General features: G+C 37.6%; 2 protein-coding genes across 4 annotated transcripts in view; one reads left to right on the top strand and one right to left on the bottom strand.

Moving 5' to 3' along the window:
- Positions 1 to 3,205, top strand: part of LOC124146001 (minichromosome maintenance domain-containing protein 2-like) — a 20,547-nt gene extending 17,342 nt beyond the window's left edge. For all 3 annotated transcript variants that reach the window (XM_048387520.1, XM_048387519.1, XM_046516012.2), the window contains one exon: positions 933 to 3,205. In XM_048387520.1, coding sequence (XP_048243477.1) covers positions 933 to 1,007 — 75 coding nt within the window. In that variant the 3' untranslated portion in view covers positions 1,008 to 3,205. The remainder of the gene's footprint in view (positions 1 to 932) is intronic.
- LOC124146006 (glucosamine-6-phosphate isomerase 2-like) lies at positions 3,010 to 16,048 on the bottom strand. The gene is made up of 6 exons (XM_046516020.2): positions 15,846 to 16,048; positions 12,653 to 12,776; positions 10,179 to 10,280; positions 9,036 to 9,218; positions 7,763 to 7,947; positions 3,010 to 7,384 (listed from the first exon to the last, which is right to left on the bottom strand). Exons 2-6 carry the CDS (start codon positions 12,774 to 12,776, stop codon positions 7,166 to 7,168), a joined length of 813 nt encoding a protein of 270 aa, XP_046371976.2. The 5' UTR covers positions 15,846 to 16,048; the 3' UTR covers positions 3,010 to 7,165.
- Positions 16,049 to 16,181: the final 133 nt, after the last annotated feature.

The following is a 16,181-nucleotide window of genomic DNA, read 5'->3' as shown; positions in this document are numbered from 1 at the left end:
TTTAACTACGTTTAAAAGCTCTACAATTTGGGAAGAAAGGAAAACCCACTATCAATTGGAACTATTATTATTGCATCTAATTTAAATTCTTCAATGATTCAGTGGTTTCTGTGGATTTTATTGTCTGAAAACACAACAGAAAACACATCAAGGCCTTTGCTGATGCAGGTTCCTAGTAGACTTGTTTGTGCCATCATATTGGAGTTTTGCTACTTGTGTTTCCCCCTTGGGGATTCCAGGTAAGAATATTGGTCCCCAGCAACCTGTATTGTCGTAAGTGGCAACGAATCAGTTTGTCAGCTTCAGTGGTTTGGTTGATTGCCTGCATTGTTTCCCAATTGCATGGATTTATGGTCATGATGTCAATCACTGGAATATCTGGTCCAGACTCGATTATTTACAATCCACTATCATATACCTGGAACATTGCTGAGTGTGGAATTAAACAACAAACAATACTTTTGATACATAGAAAGAATGCCCAAAGACTTTTCTGTTTTCATTCATGATCAATCATCAATTGCTTTTTCAAACCGATGACCTATCTTGAAGTTTTAGAAATTCCCAACACTACTATTAAGAGTATCTGTTTTGATCTAACTTGTAGGGATTAGGGACTAGTGTATATATTACTCAAAAGAAGTACTACAGTTAATCTGTCATTGAGTAGGAATTTGTCCATTGGTAAGTAACTTGAAATTGAATGTCTCCAGTAGTTTCCAGGCTAATATTGCTGCCTATCCATTATTTAATGGCATCATGTTTATGCCTTTCTACCCTTGAACAAGGATGGGTGGTATTGTAAACTGCAATTAACATATTTAATTTAACAAGACTATTATCATCCAATGATATTCAGGCATTTGTGATCAACAATTCCATTATAATCTATAATTCTTAATGCAGTAAGAATGTTGCTGTTTTTTTTACAGAATGACCGGGCCATGCATCAGTTCCATGTTCAACTGATCCGATTCTGTGGCCACACTGGCAACATGGAGGAATGAAATGTACACATTACCATAGACATTACTGTTAATGTGTTATACCAAAAGACATCAGACAGTGGGACCATTTGATTCTTATACAATAAGACTTCGTTTGTTGACCGAGTCAGTGGAAATGCAGGAAACTACACTCTGAATTTCTGTTTTGGTGGCATCATAGAAGCATTTGTTGACTTGATCACAGTGTTAAATGTAGGGAAGCTACACTCTGAACTGCTGTCTTGGTAGCATCAGGGTTCTGTATTAGAAGCATTTGTTGACTGGACCAGTGTTAAATGTAGGGAGGCTACACTCTGAACTGCTATTTTGGTGGCATCTGGTTCTGTATCAGAAGCATTTGTTGACTGGATCAGTGTTAAATGTAGGGAAGCTACACTCTGAACTGCTGTCTTGGTAGCATCAGGGTTCTGTATTAGAAGCATTTGTTGACTGGACCAGTGTTAAATGTAGGGAAGCTACACTCTGAACTGCTATCTTGGTGGCATCAGTTTCTGTATAGAAGCATTTGTTGACTGGACCAGTGTTAAATGTAGGGAAGCTACACTCTGAACTGCTATCTTGGTGGCATCAGTTTCTGTATAGAAGCATTTGTTGACTGGACCAGTGTTAAATGTAGGGAAGCTACACTCTGAACTGCTATCTTGGTGGCATCAGTTTCTGTATTAGAAGCATTTGTTGACTGGACCAGTGTTAAATGTAGGGAAGCTACACTCAGAACTGCTATCTTGGTGGCATCAGTTTCTGTATAAAAAGCATTTGTTGACTGGATCAGTGTTAAATGTAGGGAAGCTACACTCTGAACTGCTATCTTGGTGGCATCAGTTTCTGTATTAGAAGCATTTGTTGACTGGACCAGTGTTAAATGTAGGGAAGCTACACTCTGAACTGCTATCTTGGTGGCATTGGGTTGTGTATCAGAAGCATTTGTTTACTGGACCAGTGTTAAATGTAGGGAAGCTACACTCAGAACTGCTATCTTGGTGGCATCGGGTTCTGTATTAGAAGCATTTGTTGACTTGATCAGTGTTAAATGCAGCAAATATTTAAGTTTTAAATATAAATTTGTTGACATAAGCATGGGTTTCTAATTTATTATCTGATGCAGAAATCATTCTAATTCTGTGTAAAATATATTTTAACATGTAGACTCAATGTTGATTGAATAGTTCTAATGAAATTGAGAGAATCTCTTGATGAAATAGGTGCCGGATCGTCTGTCACCAAGTGTGTCTATATGTTAAAATTGTCCAACTTGTATTCTGTTCAATGTTATCATTGTCACCCTACTACATCTGTGATAATACATTTATGAATCAAATATTTCCACATATGTTTGGTAATATTGGCAAGTAATATTTAATATATTAACTATGTCAGCTATCACTGACTTATCAGACAGATTACATTGGTCAAACGGCTATGTAGTGGAGCCAGGAGTAAATGGGGTTGTATCTTGCTGTCAACAAGATTACAGCACTGACACTAATGAGTGAGGTACCAATATTCACATCTCAAACAAAAGTTTAGAATAAATCTTTTTCTGTATTTGATTCCTGGTACAAGTACAGAATTCTGTAAATGGTGATTTACTATTTTAAGTCTTTTTAGTACAAATGTGCATTTCTCAACATGAAATACCCAGAAAAGTTCACTTCAATATCTCCAATAGATTTCTGACTTACGACCTGATGACACTATGATGTAAGTAACATTCGAGAGGATGGAAAGAAGAGGCAACAGCACCCAGTCCCATATATCCTCCTACTCTGTTGTCTTACTAGACAAACCGGTGGTAGTCAGGCCATGGCATGAAAACAGGTTGACACCTTCAGCCATGTCACAACTGGTGCTCCCTGGCAGCCTCCTATCAAGTGCCATTTACCTCAAGGAGCTGTGACCAGTCAGATCAGGTTACAAATAAAGCATGTGGGGCCTTTATTGTCCTGAGATGACTGACAGACTAAAGAATGCGATGTCATTAACAGTTAACTATAAACAACACTCAAGAGCAAATGTTTTATTTTGTTTTGCCACATATTAATATCTCAGACAGCAATACATAACAATAATACACCAGATTCATTCACACTGTCCTTATACCCCAATATAGTTCTAGTGTTCAAAGCACAGGAGATAGATCTGTGTTCCAGTGTGGAGATTTGTTTCCATAGTCACAACACTATAATAAAGAGATAATGTGGTATGCATAACATACCTGACTAAAAAATAGCTCATAGAATTTACAAAAAATATTTATCTAAGGAATTATCATTTCATGTTGATTATTCATACATGTTATCATTTAATCACATATAAAGATATATTCTACAGAATATCTATTTCATCACAAAGTACTACAAATAATATGAGTCTAGTAACAAAAATATAAACAACACCTAGCACTGCATATTACATCATTTTCGAAGTAGATGGTGGCTCGATATTTATCAAATGTCTCCCTCACTTCCACTTATATATTGCACCCTTTTTTTCAAATGTAAGATAAACTTTGTTCATAATGAACACACTTATAACGAACTGACCGATATAACAAACGTTTTTGGTCCCGTCTATTTGCTAAAACTTATAACGAACTAAGGTATAACAAATCAAAATTAGTGGTTCGTTATAGCCGTACTTTACTGTATCTTGAACCACCTTGATAAGTTTGTACCCACTTGTCAGTTTATGTCAACATACTCACCAGTTATAACTGTGTACCTGACATATTTCCAATACAGATGACATGTCAAAATTGTGTAAAACCTCACATTTGAAGAAAAACAACTTTTATATTCCCAGTTCTCAAATACTTTCTACATTCTGACACTGATGCACAAAAACATGAAAGTCCCAAATGATATTTCCAATATGACTGACAAGACTAATATCTTATCACTATCTAAATGTATGTTCATCACTCTTCTTGATAACATGCTAATCTAAATAGGATTTTGAGGATTGAGCTGTCTATGTCCATTTACAAATATTCCAAGTTATACTCTCACGTAGACCTTCAGATAAAACCTTAAATACATCTAATAGAAATAAATGTCTGTAAAATATATGCGTATAAATATATGGGTAACATTACTGAAATTTAATATTATGCTTACTTATAAATAACAAAAAGGAAACAACTGTTATATAAGCATGGCAAGAAATAAGCGTGTAAGCTGCATGGTGCTTGCTGCATGTAAGCATTGTATCGGTAATCACCAGGCAAGAAATTCAGTTAAACAACAGGAAATAACAGAAAATGAATGTTCATGACTTTTGATGCCAACTGCTCAAGAAAAAACAAAAACGGTTAAACTAATTAAATTTACCAGTAAGTAACATTTAACAACACCTTGTAACATTCTTTACGTTTTTCCGTCAAGAAAATTTTTGCTTCGTATACACAGCCATTCCAAAAATGTAAGTCCAAACTGATTTGTCTGAATTAACAAGGTGAAACAAATTTCATCATGTGTTTCATCTAATCAGCATTGATCAGTGACATGTGAAATGCCAAAGGATATATACAGAAACACATTGAAAATGCATAATCACTTTTTGACTCTAAATGAATGACAAGATAATGATTTTGGCAGTACATCTCGAAACACCGAATGAGATTCAAACCAAAAAATGAACATTGGTGTGTTTGATGATCTCATGCTTGAATAGCAAGAACTACTTAATTTCATTTTTGTGGACATTATACTAAATACTACAAAAATCTGAATATGTGTTTTCAAAGTGTGCCAGCATAGTAATGTTGACTTCTGTCTGTCACTAACCTTGGCAAGGCATAGTGTTAATGGTATGCATGAGAATGGTGAGTGCAAACCCATAAGAAGTGAACAGTTGATACATCTTCATGTAATTTAAAGAAATGTGACCCACCAGGAGAAAAGGGACCTTATGGGTGCTAGGATACAATTGTGCTATGACGTCAAAATGATGTTTGACGTCGACTAACTTCAGTGAAGATCGCCTTGTGTGATGTCATGTATCTCTGTAATAAATATGAATACAAGCTTGTGAATGTTATTTTTGTGTCCCGAAGATGCTGTAGTGTTAAAATATAATGGAAAGTCAGAATGTGATTTTCACCCACATGGCCCCTAATCTCATGGTTAGTCACAAATAATGAGAGACAAATGTAGGAACAAATTACAAAGTTATCACAAACTGACAACATATCTTGTTTTGATTTCACATTCTGAGTTGTAATCATGTCCAGTAAACATTCAAAATTCTTTGTAAGGAACCTGTCATTTATTGTGGGTGTGGTGTGGTGTTAGAAGTTGTTGAGATGAGGTAATGTACTGAAAATAAAGACTCCCCTCCCCCCTAATGCTTTTCATCGTCATATCCATGTCCCCCCTCCAAAATAAACATGCGGTCCCTAATATTGCCTAATATGTCAACTTAGGTCAACTTCAAAGAGACTTAATTCAACTTAAGAACATTGAACAGATGATGGTCCATTCCACACAAAAAACCTACCACCGACATTAATGGTTTTACGCTGCTGCAAGTGAGGAATGTATTTTTCTCCAAGGTACTAGTAAGGGCAGATACTCACAGGGTCATTAATTTGAGTGAGTAGGTTTTATTCTACTTTTATAACTATTCCAGCCATACTACAGAGTAATACCAGTAATGGGCTTTACACAATGTACCCATGTGGGGGATCAAACCAGAGTCGATGGCGTGACCAGCCAATTTTTTAACCACCGGGCTACCACCCCACTGCTCCAATTGCATTGACAGAAACAAGTCCAAGACGTTCCAGTGAACACTGTTCTGTGAAAGTTTACTGTGAACTAGTTAATTTGAAGCTATTCATCAGCCCAAAGCTTCAAACATAAATATGTCAACTCTTGCTAGTGAAAAATAATTCCACTGATCCGCATATCAACACACATCACAATACCCTGATTTAACACTAAAGGTGAGGTGACTATGACATATTTATGTTTGGCACAACATTAAATTCTACATTGGAGTGCAATACAAAAACAGAGACAATATCAGAGCAGATACATATTGTATCCAGTCCGCAGTCTGCAGTCTGCATTAAACAATGGGCACCTGTCACTCTTGGTAATATAATAAAACACACAGTTAAACCGGTTTACACAAATTGAGCATATATTGTTAAATCAGAACTTTATACAATTCCATCAAAACAGCACCTTCTACTGGCCTAAAACAATTCTGATCTTCCTAATTCCAGCATAAGGTGACTTCACATGAAGCAATTACCACATTTGCTAATTTCAGGGGAGCAAAACAATTTTTTCATTTGATCCATGGATGACAAATGCCTGACTAGCTCAGAATAGGTCTTTATGTACAGAACACTATTTAGCATTTGTTGCTACCAATGTACAGTGACAAGTGCAAAGCAGGCATGTCCTCGTGAACCATTCATACTGTGAACTTGTGGGTTGGTGTAGTGCTGGAAGATGACCCTTAACCTTGATGTGTAGAGGAATCTGATGTGAGATTACAGGAACTGTCAGACCAATAACTGATAGAAATAAACAAAACAAGATAATAGTTGTATGGAACTTAAACAGTAACAACTGAGATTAAAATGCAGTCACTTCATTGTTCACACTTAAGCACTCAGATATGCAAAAGGGTACTTAGGAAATACTGATTGTACATTATAATACTTACCATATTTCCTCAATTAAACACCCAGGTGTATGTTTTTCTTTACCCCTAGCATTTAATTGCAAAGATGATATAATGTGGAGACCTCTGTGCCAAAAAATCTACTGGCTTTTAATTGAGGCCCAGTGTTATTTGAGTCCTAGTAAAGACTTTTGAACAAACATTTATGTTAAATGTTACAATTCTTTTTCAAAGCAATTTCTTTGATTTGACTTGTACATGTCACTGAAATTTCAAAAATTAACGACTGTCATGTTTTTAGTAATATATTCAGTTGAAATAAAAAGAAGTTAAGTATCGTAAACACATAGTTTCATATTTCAATCACTTCAGACTGCTATTTTCTGCAATATAGTGCTGACATTTGGCGGGAATATATTACAAATTCATTCAACATGTTCAAAATATGAAAATCAATGCCAAACATATATTCTTTTGACTTAGAGAACCAATCTTGTAGCTCTGATTGATCTTCACTTCTTTTATTGGGGGTCCGCAACAAGCTTGTCATGAACATGCATAAGACCATTGAAGTATTTGACAGTCTTCATGCGGAGCTCCAATGTGGCAGGTTCATCACAGATGAAGATGGTCTTTGGATGTTGCTGGAATGCTGATACTGTCCACATGTGGTTCACCCCCTCCTCAATGGCCTTGCTCAGGGCCAGTGCTTTGTGGGCTCCTGTGATGAGGATCATTACCTGGCAACACAAACACACACCCATATAGAACTGCTTTATAAAGACGGACAATTCCATCATGGTCATTCTATACCATAACTGCTAAAAATTGTTTCAAATTATTTGATTGCCATGACTCACCCTGGAACATCAAACATGGAGCCTTGAGAGTGCAAATCTGACCAACATATTCCTATTGAGAATATCCTAAATCACCTGAAATTAATACTGTTGGAGAAGTGGTTAAAAGGTGATTGTGGCAGTTATATAGTTAAAAGGTATTTTGTGGGCATATTACAGTTATTTTCATTCAATTCTATTGTACAGTTTCAATAAACATTTGAATACATCTTTAATATGAAGATAATTAATGTCTACTGATATAATTAACAAACTTACCTCTTTTGCATCCATCACAGTCCCCACGCCTACTGTGAGAGCCTCTGTAGGAACCTTGGACATGTCGCCATCAAAGAAGCGAGCATTGGCCAATATGGTGTCCTGGTTGAGGGTCTTCACCCTGGTGCGAGACACCAGACTCGACCCTGGCTCATTGAAGGCGATGTGACCATCAGGGCCAATACCTGCAGCACAATGTTGGATAATGTTTAAATATTACCAATAAAGGTAGAACCATCAAGTGTAATAACATTCCCATATTTCAACATACATTTCAGCAATTCTCAATGCTGAATGTTCAGTTAGAGTGATGAAGTATCATTATAGTGAATAATATGACCTCATTGTTCATGACAACCTGATAACACATTGTCATCTGAACAATAAATCGAACTAAGTAAAGTTGAAATGTCATACCAGTTTGTTTAGCTCTTTCTCATAATGGGCACAGGTAAATAATGTTGCAGTTTTCGGGGGATTACAATTCATTATCACACAGTTGTTAGTGCAGCATGTTCCAAATCAGGAATCTATCAGGAAAACACTATGAAACAGTCCTTAGTGCGGTGTAGTGACAAGTCAGTATCAAAATTGTTTATTAGGAGCAGCACGGAGATATGGTTACTGCAGCTACCTCAAACCATAGTTGGGGGGCACAGGTGGCCCAGTCATCTCAGGCGCTGTGATTCGCTGTGCAGAGTTGCGCCCCTTAGGCATGCCAGAAACCTATGATTGTGGGTTCGGATCATGGTTCACCGCGATTATGTTTCTAGGTTTGTCAGCACCATACCTGTGCTCGTGGGTTTCACTGAAGTGGTAAACGTCTGAGACCTGCATCACTTTGGCTTTCCTCCTACATTAAGCTGCGCGCCGTGATATAACTGGAATACTGTTAAAATCAGCAATAAACCCAACTCACTCACACTCAAACCATTGTTCATAAAATCATCTACATTTCGCTGTGGAAGAAATAACCACAAAGGATGACAAATTTATCATTACAAGTTATTTTTGGTGAAATCACCAACTTATTCTCACTATGTACCTCAAAACACATAGTCAGTTCTTTCTTGACAAGCAAGTCACATAACATCAAACATTTTCACAACATGCTGGCTGTCAATTAGCTAAAATGTAAGGCTTTTTTTCACAAGATGGTGGCAGGCCAATCAGAATGCTAGATTTAATGACCACGGGATAACAAGTTTTATTCCCTATGAAACATACACTGTTGACACAAAACCATGACGATGGTGTGATAAATTCCTCCTACCTCCAATGAAGAGTTCAATTCCTCCTGCCTTTGTGATCTCAGACTCAAATCTGTTACATTCAACTTCTAGGTCTGCAGCATTTCCATCCAAGATGTGTGCATTCTCTGGCACAATGTCAATATGCTTGAAGAAGTTATTCCACATGAAGGAATGGTAGCTCTCAGCGTGATCCCTCCGAAGACCTGTGTGTTAATACATGTTGGTCAATCAGGGAATTAGCACCTATAGATACCATATTTGCCCTAATAAGTGCCCTGGGTGCTTACAGAATTGACAAAGGGGGTGCCTCTGTAGTCAGAAATCAGGCGTTAAAGAACAAACTTAGTTCAAATTACGATGAAACCAAAATATTTTCAATAATATTTATTCTTCAATTATTTATCCCTTCTTCACTGTGTTTCCTGTAAAAATCAGTAACATATATAATCTATGGTTAAATCGAATATATATCATATAAGAAAAAACAAACTGTTATGTACATTTTTGGTGTTAAGTACGGGGCGCTTATAAAGAGCATTAGGATCAACCATTTGGGGTATAATGAAACATATGCCATATTTTTTTGGGATTTTATGCACATAAGTGAAAAGGACTTTGTCTTCTTGTTGAACTAAGCATTCAACACATATGCACAAACAGTTTTCATATGCGAGAAACAGCTCCCATCTTTGGGGAATAGGAGTATTCAATGAGCAGCATATTTATTGTGTTTAGAATGTAGTTCCTTGTACCCACCAAGGTCATGTTGTTTGTGAGGCGAGGTGAAATGGGGTTTTACGTCATGTCCAAGATTATTGCACTTATATAGCGACGTGCATGAACATGTGTGTGTGTGTGTGTGTGTGTTTGTGGTTGCTTGTACTAGTCCCGACGGATACCAATTTATAGTGCTAGCTCACTGAGATGCCATGCCGCAGTTTAACATGAAAAATCCACTCAGACACAGTATACTGTCTCCGAGCCGACCAGTCCTTGTTTCAGCCCCTTAATGCTGTGTGCCAGACAGGGTAACAACAAGTACCATCTTTTAACGTCTTTTGGCATGAGGTGGCCGGGGCTCGAAACCCCGGACCTTCCGCTCTTCGGAAGGACGCTCTACCACTATACCACGAAGGCGGTCCCTATGTTGTTTGTGAACTTACCTACATACTCATCCATGTTAAATGTCTTGACATATTTGAAGGAGAGTTTCTCAGCCTTATGAAACTCTATCAGGGCCTTGTACATACCAAGTGGTGTACTTCCTGAAACACCAATCAGTTCTATATTCAATTGGAAAACCTTTATACAAGACATGGGCGGAAACAGCTTTTTTGAAAAGGGGGGGTGCACAATTAAGATCTATTTATTGTCTTTGGTGGTAATTAATACAGAAATAAAGATATTTTTTTTAAATAAAAAGGGGGGGTGCGCACCCCCGCACCTCTGTATCCGGGAAGATTCGGAGAAAACATAACTCATTCATGACAAAATTATACAACAAACATAACATATTCAAATCTAATGTCAATCTGACCAATCATTACTATCCCATGTATACTTTTAACAAATCTGCCTCATCATCAGATCATGAAAGTGATACTGTTAAAGGGATTATTAAAAGTATTTGTAATCATGCACAAGAACAATGCCTTCAGCCACAGTCTGCCCGACAAAGGACAGTAAGCAGTGTGGACAGGTCACTCTAACCTACAGCACCCAGGCTATAAACACTGATGTTACATCATTAAAAGTAACATAGCTGTCAAAACTCTACCATAAAAAAGTTTATGTATATTTTATCTAACTCCAGAAAAAGCCTGTCAAAACTTGCTCTTTATCATTTCTTATCTTGCCTATGGTCACGATGGTGTAGAATGTTTATGAGTGATCGAGGAATGAATAAGGCAACCAGTGGCTCTTATGCTACACCATGCTACAAGCAGGACGCACATAGGATCTGTTCTGCCGAGGTATTGAAACAGGGGCACCGGAAGCTTTTAGAACTATCATCAGTAATTAGAATTTATATAAATTCCAGCCAGACAGCTGGATGGGCAAGCCTTATACATTGCCAGTATGGTAGACACAATTTTATGGATAACCACCTCTTTAATACTGTGAAAAGCGATGTTTCGGTATTGATCCTTATATATTGACTTATTGAAAAGTCGCTTTTCACAGTATTAAAGAAGTTGTTATCCATAAAATTGTGTCTACCTTGTCATCCGTCAACTTCTAAGTAATGCATATCAAACAAAATTGCTAGTATGGTTAAAAAGTTGCCAGTTTAGAGGTATCTTTTACACTGGTCGGAACAATAATGACAAATAACTAAAAAAGAAAATAATTTATATCGTTTCATTAAGGACATGCTCACACGAATGTAGTTAAATGCAGAATGTCAGCCAGACCCTCAGACGTGCATTTTTTAAGTTTGACTGTCTGAGACAAAAACAGTCTGTGTTGGATGGTCAGCAGGCAGGTACTTGAAACACTGGCTTCATGTACATAATTACTGCATATCAACAGAAATTCCTTTTTGAACATAATATCTTCTGACTGCTTAGTGGTGAGTGTTGTTTTAATGCTGTGGTCAGCAATATGACATCTTCATCACAGTGTCATGTAAATTATCTTAAATAAACAAGTGTGGACCAAGCAAACCAGTGACTGAAAGCATGAACAACAACACAAGGACACACAATCACCCTAGTCTAACCACCTGATCCATGTGTACCCGTGAACATCCGGGGTAGAATAGATCTTCAACAACCCATGCTTGCCGTAACAGGTGACTATGCTTGTCTAAAGAGGAGACTGATGGGATTGGGTGGTCAGGCTAGCTGACTTGGTTGATGCATGTCATCATATCCCAATTGCCACGATAGATGCTCATAATGTCAATCACTGGATTGTCTCGTCCAGACTCAATTATTTACAGACCGCCATCACATAGCTGGAATATCGCTGAGTGCGGTATTAAACAATAAAGTAACAAACAAAACCTGATTCATGTTATCTACTCGAACAACAAACAATAGAGTTCTGGGAACCTTCTCTAATCAAGCTCCCTGTTGAATGTAATGATATATTACGAATGTATATAGAGGTAACTATCCATTCAAACTAGAGTGAGTGAGTTTGGTTTAAAGTCGCTTTGAACATTATTTCAATGATATCATGGTGTCTCCACTTGATGTGAGTGAGTGAGTGAGTTTGATTTTACACCGCTTTTAGCAATATTCCAGCAATATTACGGTTCGGGACCCTAGAAATGGGCTTCACACATTGTACCTATGTCTGGAATCAAACCCGGATCTTCGGCGTGATGAGCCAACGCTTTAACGACTAGGCTACCCGACCGCCCCCACTTGATGTGGGAGGAAAGCCTGGGTGATGTGGGTCTGAGTGAGTGAGTGACTGAGTATGGTTTTACGCCGCTTATAGCAATATTCCAGCAATATCTCGGCAGGGTACACCAGAAATTGGCTCCACACATTGTACCAATGTCGGGAATCGAACCCGGGTATTCTGCATGATGAGCAAACGCTTTAACCACTAGGCTACCCGACCGCCCCGATGTGGGTCTGAGATCATCAACAATGATAAAGAAGAATAGCGTAACCATGGTTACCTGTTGGCAGTCCAAGGGTGTAGTATTTATCGGGTCCAGGTTGGAAGTCCAGTATTCTCCTCCGGACATACTTGGCTGCCCACTGGGACACAGAGTCATAATTCTCTAAAATCACAAGCCTCATCTGAAAATAAATATAATGTCAAATAGAATGGCCATCATGGCTATTACTTCTGTATTATGTGAATCACTGATCCACCAAACCTACCTATTTCATTAAAAATGACCAAAAACAAACAAGCAGATTATGGCAGATACATAGGGCTGGATATACATGACGCCACAATGAGTGGTTTAGCACAGTTGAAATTACTTGCAGGCAATCCTTCATGTAGCATTTATATTTCTGAGATATTATAGGGGAGGGCTGGTAAGATTAAAGGGGTCTGGGGTCAGGAAAACAGTGGAAGAGAGGGGGTTGCCAAAATTTATCACAGCTATATGGGAGGGGTTAAGGAAAAATGACAGTTCTATTTTTTCAAACAAGAAATAATATCTTTGAACATTATTGGTCATTTTTTATAGGAAGTGTGTGTGTCTGCCTGTGTGCATGTAGAGGGGGAATGTATTGAAAAGTTACATAAAATGAGGGGGTGGGGGGTGGGGGTTGGCAAAATATGATACAGTCTGACACCAATCCCCACACCCTCCCCATAATAAATGACCATTCCCTGACAGTCAACCTTCTTCTTGGATTTCCTCTTAATGTGTTTTTTAGGCGTCACTCCTTCAAACATTACACCTCTACTTATAAATACAGAACACTGAACATATTACAAATAGTTTTGCAAGGAAATTGTTGATCATTTGAGTGCTTTTCCTTGAACAATTTCATTGTACTTCCTTTTGAGGGTTCATTGCCATGGTAACTACACATTTTACAGGCATCGTAATTAGGAATTCACCTCATACACAACACATTCAGTCAAGACTTGCTATGAATATCATAGATATTTGTTTTGCTCTCATTGTTTGTTTTGTACCGCTTCTACTACAGCGTCAATACCCACAATTCTCTTTAAATATTGTATCACATTGCAAGCTGAAAATACCTGGCCATGCAAAAGAAACATTAATGTTTTTATAACTCTTTTTTTATGTCAAGGGTGTTGTTCCTCACCTGGTGTTAAATATACCTCATGTTCAAGGTCAGAAGAAAAATATTAATTGGTGCATAAGAAATAGATTTGCTCAGCACCTAATCAAATAATGATCACCAGAATATACAGTATTGCTCACTTTTTCCATATTCTAATCAAAAAGAACCATCTCAAGAAAACTCCTTTGATCCAGGTGGGCTTAAATAACAAAGTCTTAGTGTGGTGTGTTTAAATACACAGTGCTTCAAGAGTCCCTCGCGGAGTCAGGTCCCCTCCGCACCTCTGAGACACAAGCATGGCCAAGCCTAATGCAGACAACACACACTCGTTTGTTCTGTTAACAAACACATTTACATTTGTCTTTCAACAGATTTGACAAGAATGAATGTAAATCGTGTTGTGGTTCAACCTGCTGTTGCTTGATACATCTTACACCTGTAACATGTGTGCTGACAAATAAAATTCCTGAGTGGTGGCCATGATCCTTCTCTTGTATGATATTGATTAATCAGCCACATGTCCCATACAAATCTACCACCTAGAATCTGGCTTCCAAACAGAACCAGCCCCCTCGAGTGCAAGACTCACCAAAAACACTGCTCATAAGACTTTATATTATATATGTGACCAACGTAACTACATGTACATGAAATGACTTCTGACCACCTTAATTCTGAAAAAATACATGTACAAATACAAAATATAAATTTGATCTATTTTTTCATATGGCTACAACATATATATGGTATGTTTAAGGACTCTTTAAACTTATTAATGTTGTAAGCTGAAACGACTGACAGACAATCCAGTGATTAATATTGTGAGCAACAATCCATGTTATTGGGTATGACAACACGCAATCAACAAAGTCCCAGTCTGACCACCTGATCCATTTGGAGCCTGACCTCTCAATCCATTTGGAGCCTGATCTCTCAATCCATTTGGAGCCTGACCTCTCAATCCATTTGGAGCCTGACCTATCAATCCATTTGGAGCCTGACCTCTCAATCCATTTGGAGCCTGACCTATCAATCCATTTGGAGCCTGACCTCTCAATCCATTTGGAGCCTGATCTCTCAATCCATTTGGTTGCCTTTTATGACCAGTGTAGGTTGACCTATTCCAACCCAGAATCCCCACTGGGTGATCGACGCTAAGTATTTACTTAAGCTGCATGTTTGTTAAATACCCGAGGCATTTTCTCTTGTGTTGAATCATGCAACAACACCCACATCGAATCGTCTCCAGATGATCTGTGCAGGGTGATGTTAGCTTACAACAACATCCCACTTGACACAGGCCATTGATTAGACAATGTAAACCTAGACATCGTATCACTGTCTACAATGTAACCTCAAAGACAAATTGACATGTGGGTGCTAAAAAGGTCATTTGACATTTAAACAACTTCATTCATTAACAAGTATTATTATCTTTAAGTTCCATTTTTTTTAAGTTGTAGAATCATCGAACACAGATGGAGATGACTATGATATTTCAAATTTTTTCATTGACATAATGAAAGAAATTGAAATCCAAATGCATATGTAGTTCATATGGGGTATCTGCCCTTGCTATTGTTAACAATGCAATGGGCCTATTGAGTCATTAATCTTAAACTTAATTGTTTTTACATTATACGTTTTTCTTAAACTAACCTGTTTTCTGAAACTTTTCTCATATTTAAATGTTCAGATTACAGTAAAACTTAACAATGTATTAATATAAATATGATATGCAGGCCATTGATTAAATCCTACAGTGTATATATGTGACGTGAATTGATTTCTCTAATAATATATACCACTGTTGCTGTGCATTGTGCAGTACTCGGGCAATACAAAAGAAATGTTAAATGTACATGCTGACAAGGCACGAGACCGAGACATGTCACTGAATAAATGTATCTGCATTGATAACCTACAATTTATGTTCTAGAAGTCACTGTTTTAGATCATCTTTACTTCAGAAAAACAAAGCCTCTGATTCACTTTGTCAAGAACTCTACTCTGCGAACGTGCCAGAATATTCATAAAATAAAAATACTGATAACGATGGCTTACTCAGTTCATTTCTCCATGCTCACATCTTACCTTGGGAGTGAAAGGGACAAGAGGACGTAGTGAAACACGAACGTTCTGAGGTCAGCGACTTTCTGATAACCTTCTTTAACAAACTCGCTTAGTAGGAGAGGCCCTTCTCACTGGAAGCGATCAGCTGACAGACGCTTGTGGAAACAGTCGGAAATTGTCGGCTAAGTCCGTCTAACGAAAGAAATATACGATAGTCACGCTTTCTCCGATATATGCAAAATCGCAAAAGGAGGTTCCAATTGACGTCAATAGCTTCTATCACGTGCGCTTTGTTTACATCCTGTTGAGATTGTTAAGGTTATTTTTTGTTATATTTTTCTATAAATAAAACATTAA

This window comes from Haliotis rufescens, unplaced genomic scaffold (assembly GCF_023055435.1).
Source record: "Haliotis rufescens isolate VD_foot unplaced genomic scaffold, xgHalRufe1.0.p SCAF_7, whole genome shotgun sequence".
Lineage (NCBI taxonomy): Eukaryota > Metazoa > Mollusca > Gastropoda > Lepetellida > Haliotidae > Haliotis > Haliotis rufescens.
The sequence above is the reverse complement of the archived record's forward strand: the minus strand, read 5'-3'. Positions and strand labels throughout refer to the sequence as shown.